Source organism: Protomyctophum bolini (genome assembly GCF_963924005.1).
Source record: "Protomyctophum bolini genome assembly, chromosome: 8".
NCBI lineage: Eukaryota > Metazoa > Chordata > Actinopteri > Myctophiformes > Myctophidae > Protomyctophum > Protomyctophum bolini.
Window position 1 is genome coordinate 1,973,957 of NC_137869.1, and position 17,212 is coordinate 1,991,168.

Consider the following 17,212-nt stretch of genomic DNA (forward strand, 5'->3'; position numbering starts at 1 on the left):
CCTTTTGTGCCCATATATGGAGCTGAGTGGACCTGGCCCCTTTTGTGCCCATATATGGAGCTGAGTGATTGCTGATGCAACACACTCCATATTTGGATAGCGGGACAGACGGACAGACACACAGACACACAGACATGATCTGCTATAGGTCTCATAGTAAGTGCTCACTGCGTTCGCAATTACTACACCCAGGTGAGAGCAGTGGCATCCTCGAGCCATTTTCTCCCTCCCGTGCAAAGTGTTTACACAAAGGCACCGTTTGCTTGTTTTGTGTTTTTATGTGCGGGGACTGCGAGGATGGAAATGTGCATTTTTTTGCTAAATATGGTGTATTTACATTGTGTTTATGCGTAAAGTCCATTAATATGCATTTTAAATAAATTCTAAATAACACTGAGGACTTTACAGTTTAGATTGGGGTGAAAAAAATAAATAAAAGAAAGACAAGTTTGAGAGCCACTGACTTAAATTATGTCTGAGACATATCCCCTGGTTCACGGAAGTAATTTCTCTATGGAGAATAACATCAGCTCATCTTAAAATCGTTTCATATAAACATTGGAAAGTCCAAAAATAAACAAGCTGTCTCTGCGTTATTGTCAGGGAGGTGTCTCTGTATCGTTTGCGACAGTCAGTCACTCATATATAAGTGACTGATAATCAAATAATTGCGAACGCAGTGAGCATTTACTATGAGACCCAGCAGATCATGTCTGTCTGTGTGTGTGTCTGTGTGTGTGTCCCACCTTTGTGCCCATATATGGAGCTGAGTGATTTATGCAACACACTCCATATTTGGACGTATAGCTGCTTTGGCGACTCCTTATATGGTTATGGCTAAGTTAAAAACTTAACTTAAAAATAACTTAACTTAAAAAAATAACTTAAAAAAAAATCTTAAAAAAACCCAAATATGTAAGAGCTGCGTTCGCTTCCCGCGTTTGCGCGTCTTACTGGTCATATATGATACAGTCTGTATGTAACTAATTCAGAAGCAGTAACAATACAGTCAGTTGATTCTTCATATCCATATGAGTGAAACGGCCGGGGTGACATGTTTATTGTTCAAACACAGTTCTTATATGAGGCGATCTAAAATCCCCCCTATGGGGATTACAATGGAAATAAAAAGTACATGAACCCGTGGACTTAGCGCCCTCTATCGGTGATAATGTGCATCTACGTGTTGTTCCTCTGTGTTGCAGAAGGCCGGCTGCATCACCGCAGAGGAAGAGGAGACCCTGGTGGCGTACGCCTTCGAGGGCCAGGGCTCCCCCGCTGGCTCGGTGGGGTGCTGCAGCCTGCTGGAGCCCGACCACGACCAGCGCTTCCTGGACCACCTGGGGTCAAAGTTCAAGACCCTGGCGGAGGTGTGCTCCCCCCCCCCGCCGCCGGAACCTCTGCCCTCCAGCGAGCCCCGCGCCGTCGTCTTCTCCCCGAGCACGCACGGCGGCGCCACGTTTGACCCGGAGCCGCCGCCGCCAGCCGCCGTCAGGCCCGTTTACCACGAGGCCAGACCGGCCGTCGCAACCACGCGCCACAGTTCCGTTGGCAGCGCGGATATTGGCGTCGCCCAATCATCCGCCTGCCACACGGGCTTCACCCAATCATCCGCCAGCCACACAGGCTTCACCCAATCATCCGCCAGCCACACCGGCTTCAACCAATCATCCGCCTGCAGCCACACGGGCTTCAACCAATCATCCGCCTGCAGCAACACCGGCTTCAACCAATCATCCGCCAGCCACACGAGCTTTAACCAATCCTCGTCCGTCTACAACAACAACAAAAGCATGATTGCTCAATCCGACGTCCAATCAGCTCCCCTTAGCCCCATCCTGAGCCCGGTTCCCACCGCTGGCCTGCCCTCCGCTGGCCAGACCTTCGTACTGCAGCAGCAGCCGCCCCAGGTCTACTACGCCGTTCAGCAGCCAAACTACGCCGTCCAGCAGCCGATGCATTACATCGTGCAGCCGCAGGCGCTGCAGATGCAGACACTGCAGCCACAGATGCTGCAGCCGCAGACCATGCATATGCAGAACAACGCGGTGCTGTTCGCCGAGGCTCCGCCCCCCACCGCCGCCAACGGCAACGTGATGTTCGTGGTCAACGGGGGACCAGCGGAGCAGCAGCAGTACGTGGCCAACGGAACCAGTCCCACCGGGTCGGACCGGCTGGACGTCGGACTGGGAGGACCGCAGGGCGGCTCTGTGCTGTTGTGTAGCGGCGGCACGGGACAGAGCGCCATGGAGTACGGGGGGGGACAGAACATGTCGCTCATGGGAGGAGGGGTCCAAAGCGTCGCTCCTCCTCTTCAGGGCATGGTGGTGGCGACACAGGTGGGCGTCGGGTACGAGCAGGCTTCGCCAACGTCGCTCGTGGAGCCTCTAGGTTACGTGGACGGCGGCTCGCGCCTGTTCCTGCAGAGTCCTCCCACCCAGAACCTGATCCTGCAGAGTCCTCCCACCCAGAACCTGATCCTGCAGAGTCCTCCCACCCAGAACCTGATCCTTCAGACCCAGACGGGAGCCAGCATGTCTTCCAGCTACGCCTCCTCCTCCTCCTCCGTGGGTTCGGCGGTACCGGCGCCCAGCAGTCCGGACGCTGCCGGGGTCGGGGGGGTGGGGGTGGGGGTGGTGGGGTATTGGGGTTCGCTCAGTCTGACCCCCGTCGTCGGGTCCCCGCCGCCCAGCGGGTTTGGGTCGGTGTCGGGGTCAGTGGTGACCGCCGGCGGCGGCGGTGGGAGGAGTAGCAGGGTGGTGTTGGTGGAGAGACAGCAGAGTCAGGGAAGCCTCAACCAAACCAGAGTGATCCAGTAAGAGCGTTAATGCGACACTATAGCGTTGACTCCCGTTGTGTAACGATAGTGTTTTCTCTCAGTCAGTTGATTCTTCATATCCATATGAGTGTCTCTCAGTGTCGCTATAATCTCCTATACTCTACGCTCTGAACCAAACCACGATAATAATATGACAGACAGCCTGGACACACGTCAGAGAGACGGTGACAGACAGCCTGGACACACGTCAGAGAGACGGTGACAGACAGCCTGGACACACGTCAGAGAGACGGTGATGCGTTCACAGGAGAGGTCGCCAACTTGCTTATACAATTAATAGGGCAGTGGTTTCCCAAAGTGGGGACCCCTGGGGGGCCCCCCAGGGGTCCATGAGGGAGTTCCAGGGGGGTCCCCAGCTAAATGATATTTTGGAACCAAAATGGACCCTTGATGGGGTCTGTAATAACACACTGAGAGTGTGAAATGGAACCAATGGAACCAACTTCCAATTGGTCACATTGGTTCCATTTGTACACCCTCAGAGTTAAATTAACTCAATGTCTGCCAAGGACTTCATTAACTTATTTTTTTATCAACTCCCACACTGCCAACAACACCATTTCTTTTTAGAAATAAATAAATAAAAAAGTATAGAAACTGGCGGTCAGGGCCTTTTTTTTGCGCCCCCTAGTGACGATGGATGATTTTACAATATACACTGGGGGTCCCAGAGATAGAAGTGCCATCAAATGGCGGTCGTTATAGAAACTATAGACTAATGTAATGTAAAACTGGGGTGAAATTAAAACGGCTTGAGAATCTCTAGCAGGGCTAATTAGTGCCAATGTGGGGGTCCCAGACATTAAAATGTTTGGGCACCGCGGTAATAAAAAACATAGCAGTGGGCGTGGCTTAATGGACCCACTGAAAACTCTCCACTTCATTTTGCTCTCTGTACCCCTAACCCTGTATGGATGCATACAGCTCTCTGTACCCCTAACCTAGCCTGGTTAATAAACCGGACTAATATCACACGGACCGCGGGATATTAGTCTGGGGAGGCTCAGCTTGGATTTCATTTCCAGGGCGGCGGGTTGAAACATTTTCTCTTTGACGCAATTGGTCAGAGCTACTGTCAGTCAAAGGTCTCAAGCATTGAACGTCACTGTACCAAAGCCCGCCCATATTGCATATACCGTGTCCCGATTGGCCGCCCCATTTCTCTGGTGTAGGAAATGGGTGTACAATTGAGCCTCTCCAGACCGTAATCCGCCAGCAGGCAATTTTTTTTTCTTTGCCAACGGCTGTTTCGGTCTGGTTTATTAACCAGGCTACCCCTAACCCTGTATAGATGCATACAGCTTTCTGCCCAACAGCAACAATAACAAATATCTCCTACAGTCTTATATCAACATGCTCTTGCACTTAATAGATGAAGCTCTAGAATGACTTCCAAATGTACTACTTGCTCTTACAATAGTAACTATAATTTAAAAGAAAACACTAACACAAATGCCAGCCCTTGTCATCAAGTATTAATTCATCATTATTTATAAATCTATTAAACAACTTTTGATAATAGTTGGGGGGAAAAAATCCAGGTTTGTTCAAAATGTATAGGCTGCTTCATGGGCTTCATGTACCCAATTATTTTTTATAATTTATTAGGCACATCATTCAGAGGTGGATTGCTAATTGCCAATTTAATTGAATGCATTCAATGTCATTTAAGTTATTTGCAAAGTATTTCTTTAACCGACTGTTAATTTGCACTAAAGTCTATACACAAAATTTGAGAATGTGGAAGATTTGTTATTTTGATCAACATTTGCCTGTTGTCTCTCCTAACGGTACCAACATCAATACAACCTGTTGTCTCTCCTAATGGTACCAACATCAATACAGCCTGTTGTCTCTCCTAATGGTACCAACATCAATACAACCTGTTGTCTCTCCTAATGGTACCAACATCAATACAGCCTGTTGTCTCTCCTAATGGTACCAACATCAATACAACCTGTTGTCTCTCCTAATGGTACCAACATCAATACAACCTGTTGTCTCTCCTAATGGTACCAACATCAATACAACCTGTTGTCTCTCCTAATGGTACCAACATCAATACAACCTGTTGTCTCTCCTAATGGTACCAACATCAATACAACCTGTTGTCTCTCCTAATGGTACCAACATCAATACAACCTGTTGTCTCTCCTAATGGTACCAACATCAATACAACCTGTTGTCTCTCCTAATGGTACCAACATCAATACAGCCTGTTGTCTCTCCTAATGGTACCAACATCAATACAACCTGTTGTCTCTCCTAATGGTACCAACATCAATACAACCTGTTGTCTCTCCTAATGGTACCAACATCAATACAACCTGTTGTCTCTCCTAATGGTACCAACATCAATACAACCTGTTGTCTCTCCTAATGGTACCAACATCAATACAACCTGTTGTCTCTCCTAATGGTACCAACATCAATACAACCTGTTGTCTCTCCTAATGGTACCAACATCAATACAACCTGTTGTCTCTCCTAATGGTACCAACATCAATACAACCTGTTGTCTCTCCTAATGGTACCAACATCAATACAACCTGTTGTCTCTCCTAATGGTACCAACATCAATACAACCTGTTGTCTCTCCTAATGGTACCAACATCAATACAACCTGTTGTCTCTCCTAATGGTACCAACATCAATACAACCTGTTGTCTCTCCTAATGGTACCAACATCAATACAACCTGTTGTCTCTCCTAATGGTACCAACATCAATACAGCCTGTTGTCTCTCCTAATGGTACCAACATCAATACAACCTGTTGTCTCTCCTAATGGTACCAACATCAATACAACCTGTTGTCTCTCCTAATGGTACCAACATCAATACAACCTGTTGTCTCTCCTAATGGTACCAACATCAATACAACCTGTTGTCTCTCCTAATGGTACCAACATCAATACAACCTGTTGTCTCTCCTAATGGTACCAACATCAATACAACCTGTTGTCTCTCCTAATGGTACCAACATCAATACAGCCTGTTGTCTCTCCTAATGGTACCAACATCAATACAACCTGTTGTCTCTCCTAATGGTACCAACATCAATACAACCTGTTGTCTCTCCTAATGGTACCAACATCAATACAACCTGTTGTCTCTCCTAATGGTACCAACATCAATACAGCCTGTTGTCTCTCCTAATGGTACCAACATCAATACAACCTGTTGTCTCTCCTAATGGTACCAACACCAATACAACCTGTTATCTCTCCTAATGGTACCAACATCACTACAGCCTGTTGTCTCTCCTAATGGTACCAACATCAATACAACCTGTTGTCTCTCCTAATGGTACCAACATCAATACAACCTGTTGTCTCTCCTAATGGTACCAACATCAATACAACCTGTTATCTCTCCTAATGGTACCAACATCAATACAACCTGTTGTCTCTCCTAATGGTACCAACATCAATACAACCTGTTGTCTCTCCTAATGGTACCAACATCAATACAACCTGTTGTCTCTCCTAATGGTACCAACATCAATACAACCTGTTGTCTCTCCTAATGGTACCAACATCAATACAACCTGTTGTCTCTCCTAATGGTACCAACATCAATACAACCTGTTGTCTCTCCTAATGGTACCAACATCAATACAGCCTGTTGTCTCTCCTAATGGTACCAACATCAATACAACCTGTTGTCTCTCCTAATGGTACCAACATCAATACAACCTGTTGTCTCTCCTAATGGTACCAACATCAATACAACCTGTTGTCTCTCCTAATGGTACCAACATCAATACAACCTGCTGTCTCTCCTAATGGTACCAACATCAATACAACCTGCTGTCTCTCCTAATGGTACCAACATCAATACAACCTGTTGTCTCTCCTAATGGTACCAACATCAATACAACCTGTTGTCTCTCCTAATGGTACCAACATCAATACAACCTGTTGTCTCTCCTAATGGTACCAACATCAATACAACCTGTTGTCTCTCCTAATGGTACCAACATCAATACAGCCTGTTGTCTCTCCTAATGGTACCAACATCAATACAGCCTGTTGTCTCTCCTAATGGTACCAACATCAATACAACCTGTTGTCTCTCCTAATGGTACCAACATCAATACAACCTGTTATCTCTCCTAATGGTACCAACATCAATACAACCTGTTGTCTCTCCTAATGGTACCAACATCAATACAACCTGTTGTCTCTCCTAATGGTACCAACATCAATACAACCTGTTGTCTCTCCTAATGGTACCAACATCAATACAACCTGTTGTCTCTCCTAATGGTACCAACATCAATACAACCTGTTGTCTCTCCTAATGGTACCAACATCAATACAACCTGTTGTCTCTCCTAATGGTACCAACATCAATACAACCTGTTGTCTCTCCTAATGGTACCAACATCAATACAACCTGTTGTCTCTCCTAATGGTACCAACATCAATACAACCTGTTGTCTCTCCTAATGGTACCAACATCAATACAACCTGTTGTCTCTCCTAATGGTACCAACATCAATACAACCTGTTGTCTCTCCTAATGGTACCAACATCAATACAACCTGTTGTCTCTCCTAATGGTACCAACATCAATACAACCTGTTGTCTCTCCTAATGGTACCAACATCAATACAACCTGTTGTCTCTCCTAATGGTACCAACATCAATACAGCCTGTTGTCTCTCCTAATGGTACCAACATCAATACAACCTGTTGTCTCTCCTAATGGTACCAACATCAATACAACCTGTTGTCTCTCCTAATGGTACCAACATCAATACAACCTGTTGTCTCTCCTAATGGTACCAACATCAATACAACCTGTTGTCTCTCCTAATGGTACCAACATCAATACAACCTGTTGTCTCTCCTAATGGTACCAACATCAATACAACCTGTTGTCTCTCCTAATGGTACCAACATCAATACAACCGGTTGTCTCTCCTAATGGTACCAACATCAATACAGCCTGTTGTCTCTCCTAATGGTACCAACATCAATACAACCTGTTGTCTCTCCTAATGGTACCAACATCAATACAACCTGTTGTCTCTCCTAATGGTACCAACATCAATACAACCTGTTGTCTCTCCTAATGGTACCAACATCAATACAGCCTGTTGTCTCTCCTAATGGTACCAACATCAATACAACCTGTTGTCTCTCCTAATGGTACCAACACCAATACAACCTGTTATCTCTCCTAATGGTACCAACATCACTACAGCCTGTTGTCTCTCCTAATGGTACCAACATCAATACAACCTGTTGTCTCTCCTAATGGTACCAACATCAATACAACCTGTTGTCTCTCCTAATGGTACCAACATCAATACAACCTGTTATCTCTCCTAATGGTACCAACATCAATACAACCTGTTGTCTCTCCTAATGGTACCAACATCAATACAACCTGTTGTCTCTCCTAATGGTACCAACATCAATACAACCTGTTGTCTCTCCTAATGGTACCAACATCAATACAACCTGTTGTCTCTCCTAATGGTACCAACATCAATACAACCTGTTGTCTCTCCTAATGGTACCAACATCAATACAACCTGTTGTCTCTCCTAATGGTACCAACATCAATACAGCCTGTTGTCTCTCCTAATGGTACCAACATCAATACAACCTGTTGTCTCTCCTAATGGTACCAACATCAATACAACCTGTTGTCTCTCCTAATGGTACCAACATCAATACAACCTGTTGTCTCTCCTAATGGTACCAACATCAATACAACCTGCTGTCTCTCCTAATGGTACCAACATCAATACAACCTGTTGTCTCTCCTAATGGTACCAACATCAATACAACCTGTTGTCTCTCCTAATGGTACCAACATCAATACAACCTGTTGTCTCTCCTATGGTACCAACATCAATACAACCTGTTGTCTCTCCTAATGGTACCAACATCAATACAACCTGTTATCTCTCCTAATGGTACCAACATCAATACAACCTGTTGTCTCTCCTAATGGTACCAACATCAATACAACCTGTTGTGTCTCCTAATGGTACCAACATCAATACAACCTGTTGTCTCTCCTAATGGTACCAACATCAATACAACCTGTTGTCTCTCCTAATGGTACCAACATCAATACAACCTGTTGTCTCTCCTAATGGTACCAACATCAATACAACCTGTTGTGTCTCCTAATGGTACCAACATCAATACAACCTGTTGTCTCTCCTAATGGTACCAACATCAATACAACCTGTTGTCTCTCCTAATGGTACCAACATCAATACAGCCTGTTGTCTCTCCTATGGTACCAACATCAATACAACCTGTTGTCTCTCCTAATGGTACCAACATCAATACAACCTGTTGTCTCTCCTAATGGTACCAACATCAATACAACCTGTTGTCTCTCCTAATGGTACCAACATCAATACAACCTGTTGTGTCTCCTAATGGTACCAACATCAATACAACCTGTTGTCTCTCCTAATGGTACCAACATCAATACAACATGGAATAGTGCGGACAAAATCTTATCCAATGAAAACAACATAGCATATTCTTTAGTTTTTGGTCTGGAGAGGCTAAATGTCATCAAAAGGTTGTCCAAACGTACAGTATAAATAAAGGGCCAAGATATGGAAAGGGTTGAAAAACACTGATATGTTTGATGTACATTATGATGATAAAACCACTGATGTTTGATGTACATTATGATGATAAAAGCGCCCCTCACTTCACACGAGTGATTTTGGTGCAGACACTCCTATAGACAGAGTGTGTGTGTGTGTGTGTGTGTGTGTGTGTGTGTGTGTGTGTGTGTGTGTGTGTCTGTGTGTGTGTGTGTGTGTGTGTGTGTGTGTGTCCGAGCTACGGAGTAGCATATTGTCACCACCAAGTGTCACTGTTGTGCAGCCTGACGTATGTACCAGTGTTGGTGAGGTTTTGGCCCTAAGGCAGTAAACAAGTTAAAATAAGAAAAGGGCCGCTGAAGAAGACCTCCTAGGACGGTCGAAACGTTGGATTCTTGTCAATAGATATACAGCATCGTGGCTATATACGAGTGTGTGGCCTTTTTCTTATTTTAACTGTTTATGTGCAGCCTAACACACAGAGACAGAGGCCAGGGAGGAGAGCTTGTGCAGTGCAGTACAGTACAGTACAGTACAGTACAGTTTTTCATGAGGTTCATGTGCATGGGAATGATATCACTCAAACAGTAGAATGTCGGCTGGAAAACCTCACATGTCCAAAAACTTGACGGTTTACTTTAACATTCAAATTTAAAAAAATAAACAGCAGAAGTAGCAGATCTACAAGCTCAAAACGTGGCGCGAAGCGACACGTTTTGAGCTTGTAGATCTGCTACTTTTGACATGTCTGTGTGACACTGTAGTATGATTAAGGAGGACGTTAATAGTTAAAAAAAATAGTTTAAATATGGAGCAAACGCCGGTATGCTTCTTGTTTTGACATGCCCCGGCCATGTATATGTTCAGACGCGCACATGGGGACAAAATGCCTTACTTTCTCTATACGTATAGACTCTCATGAGTCATATTGTCTTGTTTTTTGTTGCCATGTATGTTTTGCGGTGAAGGGGATCAATCTTCATTCATTCATTGTATGTGTTCATAATACAACTGTCTTTCTATACTGTACGTGTATATGTACACAATAAACCAGTTCAACTCTGGCGTGCTTCATCTCAAGTCTGTACAGCATGTTCTCCTGTATCACGTCGAGACGTTCCCTCGGGCAGTGATGGGAGAAAGTATTCACACAAAAAGGTAGAAAAAGGAAGAAAAAGTATACTCATTGAAAAGTATATGTTTTGGGGACTGAGTTCTGAGATTCAAGAACATATACTTCAGCAATGTTTAAACGTTTGTATAAGTCCCAACACTGTGACATGTTGTGTGCTTGTGTAGATCTGCTAATAAAATAAACGTTAAAGAAATAAATACATTTTAAGTATTGACTCACATTTTTAGAATCTGATCTCAGGTCAGAACGGGTTAAGTAAAACATTTACTTTTTCCACCAATGCTTTATTTGTCGGCTCGTCTTATATCAGAAGCTGGAACTATGAGCACTCTCCAGGCCTGCAGCCCTGCAGCATGCCAGGCCTGCAGCATGCCATACAGGCCTGCAGCATGCCAGCCCTGCAGCATGCCATACAGGCCTGCAGCATGCCAGGCCTGCAGCATGCCAGCCCTGCAGCATGCCAGGCCTGCAGCATGTCAGGCCTGCAGCATGCCAGGCCTGCAGCATGCCAGGCCTGCAGCATGCCAGGCCTGCAGCATGCCAGCCCTGCAGCATGCCAGCCCTGCAGCATGCCAGGCCTGCAGCATGCCAGCCCTGCAGCATGCCAGCCCTGCAGCATGCCAGACCTGCAGCATGCCAGGCCTGCATCATGCCAGCCCTGCAGCATGCCAGCCCTGCAGCATGCCAGGCCTGCAGCATGCCAGCCCTGCAGCATGCCAGCCCTGCAGCATGCCAGGCCTGCAGCATGCTAGGCCTGCAGCATGCCAGCCCTGCAGCATGCCAGGCCTGCAGCATGCCAGGCCTGCAGCATGGCAGCCATGTTGTTTAGCACGTTGCCAAGACAACGATGGATATCTTTGTCACATCAATCACTACGGAGGTCAGCTATGCTCACTTCTGCGTAGTGATTGATGTGACAAAGCCAATTAGTTTAAATAGGTGCCATCCATGATGTCACCATGTTTGTTGTTTGATCGGGCGAAGAAACAGACGCGCCGACAGAGCCAGAGAGAGAGAGAGAGAGAGAGAGAGAGAGAGAGAGAGAGAGAGAGAGAGAGAGAGAGAGAGAGAGAGAGAGAGAGAGAGAGACAGAGAGACAGAGAGACAGAGAGACAGAGAGAGAGAGAGAGAGAGAGAAGCGTTAGCACCCGAGGGCATGAGGAGAAGTGGACCCCACCCCTGGAATACCTCCATCCACCCTCCTCAAACCACAGATCTGCCACGCCCACAGCACAGCAGGCATACCTGTCTGTCAAAAACATATACGTGTGTGTGTGTGTGTGTGTGTGTGTGTGTAGGATGGATTTATTCCTTCCTTGCGAAGGTGTCGCACTCTTTATCTATAAGCTACTACTGTATAAGCTTGTAGATCTGCTATTTTCAGGTGTAGTGCTCACTTGGCATATATCACACACACACACACACACACACTTAACGTATATATTAAAAAGTATAAGTGAGGTATGAGGTGGGTAAGTGGCTCCGTCGTACAGTGGGAGGGGCCAAGGAGAAGGAATGAGGAGGGGGGCGTAAGGCGTGTTTGTGATAGCACATGAGGGCAGGTGTGTGTGTGCGTGTGTGTGTGTGTGTGTGTGTGTGTGTGTGTGTGTGTGTGCGTGTGTGTGTGTGTGTGCGTGCACGTGCATGTTAAAGAGTACATACAGTAGGCGTGTCTCCTGCAGGGAACATACATAAGGCATTTGACCTCCTTTTTCGTGTTGTAACTTCCCTCGCAGAAAACAGAAAACACTGCGGTTCAACTTTTAAGAGAACGCAACAGACAGACTGACAGACAGACAGAGCCTTGCGTCAGTGCATGGTGTGGAGGTTAATTACAGACAGACAGACAGAGCCTTGAATCAGTGCATGGTGTGGAGTTTAATCTAACTCAGACATGGCTAGGGTCTGCCTTGCAGTGGTGGGGTTGCTGCTGCTGCTGATGCTGCCATTGGTGAGTTCAAAAAAAAACACATTTTCTTTCATGTGGTTTCTTTACAATTTAGACATTTAGCAGACGCTCTTAATCCAGAGCGATTTACTGTACATTATAGGCAAGAACGAAAAGCATATTAGCAATATAACCTCACATACATACAAAGTATAGTTCTCATGAATCATACGTAAGCTATACTGTAAGAGCGGAACAGTGGAATATCTATATAAAGGAACTATGCATGTTTACTTTATAGTGCTATGCTAACTAAGTATACATGAAATGCTGTCTAAGTTACAGTTTCTTGTGCTGTACTGTACTGTGCTGTACTGTGCTGTACTGTACTGTACTGTGCTGTGCTGTGCTGTGCTGTACTGTACTGTACTGTACTGTACTGTACTGTACTGTACTGTACTGTACTGTACTGTACTGTACTGTGCTGCGAGAGGCTTGTGCTTGCAGGACGGTCATTCCGTACATACTAAAGTTTATTGATGGTCTTGAACAGGCATGCTGGAGATATCTCAGAATTAATTAAGCCTTACGTTTAATATACTTGGTCATATACGGTGTTATTGTTGGGTGTTATCAAGCTCTGGGGGGGGGGGGGAAAGCCGATCTACAAGCTCACAACGTGTCGACGCATGTGACGTGTTGTGAGCTTGTAGATCTGCTGTTCTGGGTGATAATGTTCCACTCAGAACAGGGACACTGGTTCATGGAACAACAACAAGCCCCCCCCCCCCCCCCAAAAAAAATAGCTAAAGCATAACATGATGCCAACACCAAAATGGGTTCCCGTTCAGAATGGGTTAAAACATTTGGCATTCTTCACAGTGTTATTGGGCATAATTATTCCATCATAAACGGTTGGACCTCTCAGTGGCCGATTCATCTCCACATGTTAATGTGTCATACTGTACATATTGGACAGATTGGTGACTTATGGTCTGTGTCATACTGTTCATATTGGACAGATTGGTGACTTATGGTCTGTGTCATACTGTTCATATTGGACAGATTGGTGACTTATGGTCTGTGTCATACTGTTCATATTGGACAGATTGGTGACTTATGGTCTGTGTCATACTGTTCATATTGGACAGATTGGTGACTTATGGTCTGTGTCATACTGTTCATATTGGACAGATTGGTGACTTATGGTCTGTGTCATACTGTTCATATTGGACAGATTGGTGACTTATGGTCTGTGTCATACTGTACATATTGGACAGATTGGTGACTTATGGTCTGTGTCATACTGTTCATATTGGACAGATTGGTGACTTATGGTCTGTGTCATACTGTTCATATTGGACAGATTGGTGACTTATGGTCTGTGTCATACTGTTCATATTGGACAGAATGTGTCATACTGTACATATTGGACAGATTGGTGACTTATGGTCTCGTCCGTATAGCAAAGTTATAGATTTTCCTTTTTTTGTTATATTATTTTGATCATGAGAACCAAATGAGTTCTGAATGTCAAAGTGTCCAGGTTTTATTCACAATATGACACTGGTTTACTATGACACTACTATGATCACATATGTGACATATAGTCCAACTAGTACTGATTACTATGACACTACTATGGGCACATATGGAGTCCAACTAGTACTGGTTTACTATGACACTACTATGGGCACATATGGAGTCCAACTAGTACTGGTTTACTATGACACTGTGGTTATGAGCACATATGGAGTCCAACTAGTACTGGTTTACTATGACACTACTATGAGCACATATGGAGTCCAACTAGTACTGGTTTACTAGGACACTGTGGTTATGAGCACATATGGAGTCCAACTAGTAGTGGTTTACTATGACACTATGGTTATGAGTACATATGGAGTCCAACTAGTACTGGTTTACTATGACACTACTATGGGCACATATGGAGTCCAACTAGTACTGGTTTACTATGACACTACTATGGGCACATATGGAGTCCAACTAGTACTGGTTTACTATGACACTACTATGGGCACATATGGAGTCTAACTAGTACTGGTTTACTATGACACTGTGGTTATGGGCACATATGGAGTCTAACTAGTACTGGTTTACTATGACACTACTATGGGCACATATGGAGTCTAACTAGTACTGGTTTACTATGACACTGTGGTTATGGGCACATATGGAGTCTAACTAGTACTGGTTTACTATGACACTGTGGTTATGGGCACATATGGAGTCTAACTAGTACTGGTTTACTATGACACTACTATGGGCACATATGGAGTCTAACTAGTACTGGTTTACTATGACACTGTGGTTATGGGCACATATGGAGTCTAACTAGTACTGGTTTACTATGACACTACTATGGGCACATATGGAGTCCAACTAGTACTGGTTTACTATGACACTATGGTTATGAGCACATATGGAGTCCAACTAGTAGTGTAGTTTACATCAGGAGTGCAAATGTTTTACTTGCATGGACATCCTTAACTCTGAGAGTGTACAAATGGAACCAAATGGACCCGTCAAGGGTCCATTTGGTTCCATTTGAACACTCAGCGTTACTTACAGACCTGTTGTGGTCATATAGCTGTATCTCTTTGGGTTTCTGTGGTAATATTATTGTATTAATTATTAATATTATAATAATATTATTGTCCGCTCTTTGGAACAGAAATGGAAAATGGAATTTGGACAAAATTGTCGACCACCACAAAGCCACCACGTTCAGAGTTGTTATGACAACAACAGACAGCCTGCTAAAGAACACGCTTTGCATGTATGTGGTTTTGCTGAACACGCTAAATGTTCTGAAACCACAATGTGGACAGTTCTTCTTCTTCAGGTGTAATGGAGCGCGGCCTGAACAATATGCAGCAGAACCAGAACTATCAGTTTGTGTAAAAAAATAAATCACATTTTTTTAGTTCAGTTCACAAACTTCACGTGGTTATAATTATGATCCATGCTGATCCAGTATTTTGTTAACCCTATTCTGACCTGAGATCAGATTCTAAAACATGTCTTCTACATCCTGACAGTTTTCCATTCTGACCTGAGATCAGATTCTAAAACATGTCTTCTACATCCTGACAGTTTTCCATTCTGACCTGAGATCAGATTCTAAAACATGTCTTCTACATCCTGACAGTTTTCCATTCTGACCCGAGATCAGATTCTAAAACATGTCTTCTACAGCCTGACAGTTTTCCATTCTGACCTGAGATCAGATTCTAAAACATGTCTTCTACATCCTGACAGTTTTCCATTCTGACCTGAGATCAGATTCTAAAACATGTCTTCTACCTCCTGACAGTTTTCCATTCTGACCTGAGATCAGATTCTAAAACATGTCTTCTACATCCTGACAGTTTTCCATTCTGACCTGAGATCAGATTGTAAAACATGTCTTCTACATCCTGACAGTTTTCCATTCTGAGCTGAGATCAGATTCTAAAAAATGTCTTCTACATCCTGAGAGTTTTCTGAAAAAGCTATGTTTCTATGTCAGTCGTTCTTTGATTTTTTTTAAAATAGCAGACCTACAAGCTCGTAGCGCGCCACCGAGTGGCGCGCTATGAGCTTGTAGATCTGATATTTTCAATAGCTAAAGCATAACATAATGCCAACACCAAAAGGGGTTCCCGCAATTAATTTATTTTGGCTGGATGGTTTCTGGATAAATGATGTGCTGGGAGAACTATTGTGGGTTGTGTAACACCGTTAGAGAACATCATTATGAGATCATTTTGACAGCATCCTATGCTAGAAATTAATTCAATCAATCAATCATAATTTAGCTAGCACATAAACCATGATCAGGTGAAACTCAATATGCAACGCATATCACATAAGATAATGGTTAAAATACAAAATACAAATGTATTAGCATAAATTAAAAAAGATAAATTAAAAGCAATGTAATTTTGTCCAATCTGTATACTATGATGGTAGAGTATTATGTTAATAACTTTTACAATCTGAGTCATAGTATTATGTTAATAACTTTTATGACAATCTGAGTCATATCATTATGTTAATAACTTTTATTACAATCTGAGTCATATCATTATGTTAATAACTTGTATTACAATCTGAGTCATATCATTATGTTAATAACTTGTATTACAATCTGAGTCATATCATTATGTTAATAACTTGTATTACAATCTGAGTCATATCATTATGTTAATAACTTGTATTACAATCTGAGTCATATCATTATGTTAATAACTTTTATTACAATCTGAGTCATATCATTATGTTATCGTGATCAGGCTGTGCAGTTTCGGTTGATAATTAATTGATTGATGGGCAGGATCATTTGATCCGTGTGCGTGCGTGCGCGTGTGCGTGTGCGTGTGTGACAGCATTCACATGCTATCAGCTGAGTCAGTGATCATCACACTGACTCACTTACTGTAACCTCTTAACCTGGAGCACCCCAGGGCTATATGCTAGGGCCCCCCCCTCCTGTTTCGGAAAGAAATAAGTTGATCTACAAGCTCTCAATTATTGTAATTATGATTTGTTTGATCCCGCGTCTATACAGTAGGTGAGACATGCATGACCTTTGACACGATCCTCAGCTCTACAGTCTCGGCTCTATCAGCTCAATGGGGAAAATATTCACTGATTTTACAAATACGTCCCGTTTACCAATTGACCTGCAGGGAAACACAAAAGTTTGCAGTCACACAATTGGCAGGTGGTGTGATTAATTACCCGGCACCTATCGC

At 43.9% G+C, this 17,212-nt stretch overlaps 2 protein-coding genes across 2 annotated transcripts in view; both read left to right on the forward strand.

The window, feature by feature from the left end:
- Window positions 1-2,819, forward strand: part of LOC308319533 (desmoglein-2.1-like) — a gene marked incomplete at its 3' end in the record, with an annotated part of 59,255 nt that extends 56,436 nt beyond the window's left edge. Inside the window, exon 14 of the mRNA XM_080769638.1 lies at window positions 1,206-2,819. Within this exon, the coding sequence (XP_080625764.1) occupies window positions 1,206-2,819 (1,614 nt within the window). The remainder of the gene's footprint in view (window positions 1-1,205) is intronic.
- A 9,555-nt stretch (window positions 2,820-12,374) lies between these two features.
- Window positions 12,375-17,212, forward strand: part of LOC308319534 (uncharacterized protein) — a gene marked incomplete at its 3' end in the record, with an annotated part of 49,511 nt that continues 44,673 nt past the window's right edge. The window contains exon 1 of the mRNA XM_080769639.1: window positions 12,375-12,515. Coding sequence (XP_080625765.1) covers window positions 12,459-12,515 — 57 coding nt within the window. The 5' untranslated portion in view covers window positions 12,375-12,458. The remainder of the gene's footprint in view (window positions 12,516-17,212) is intronic.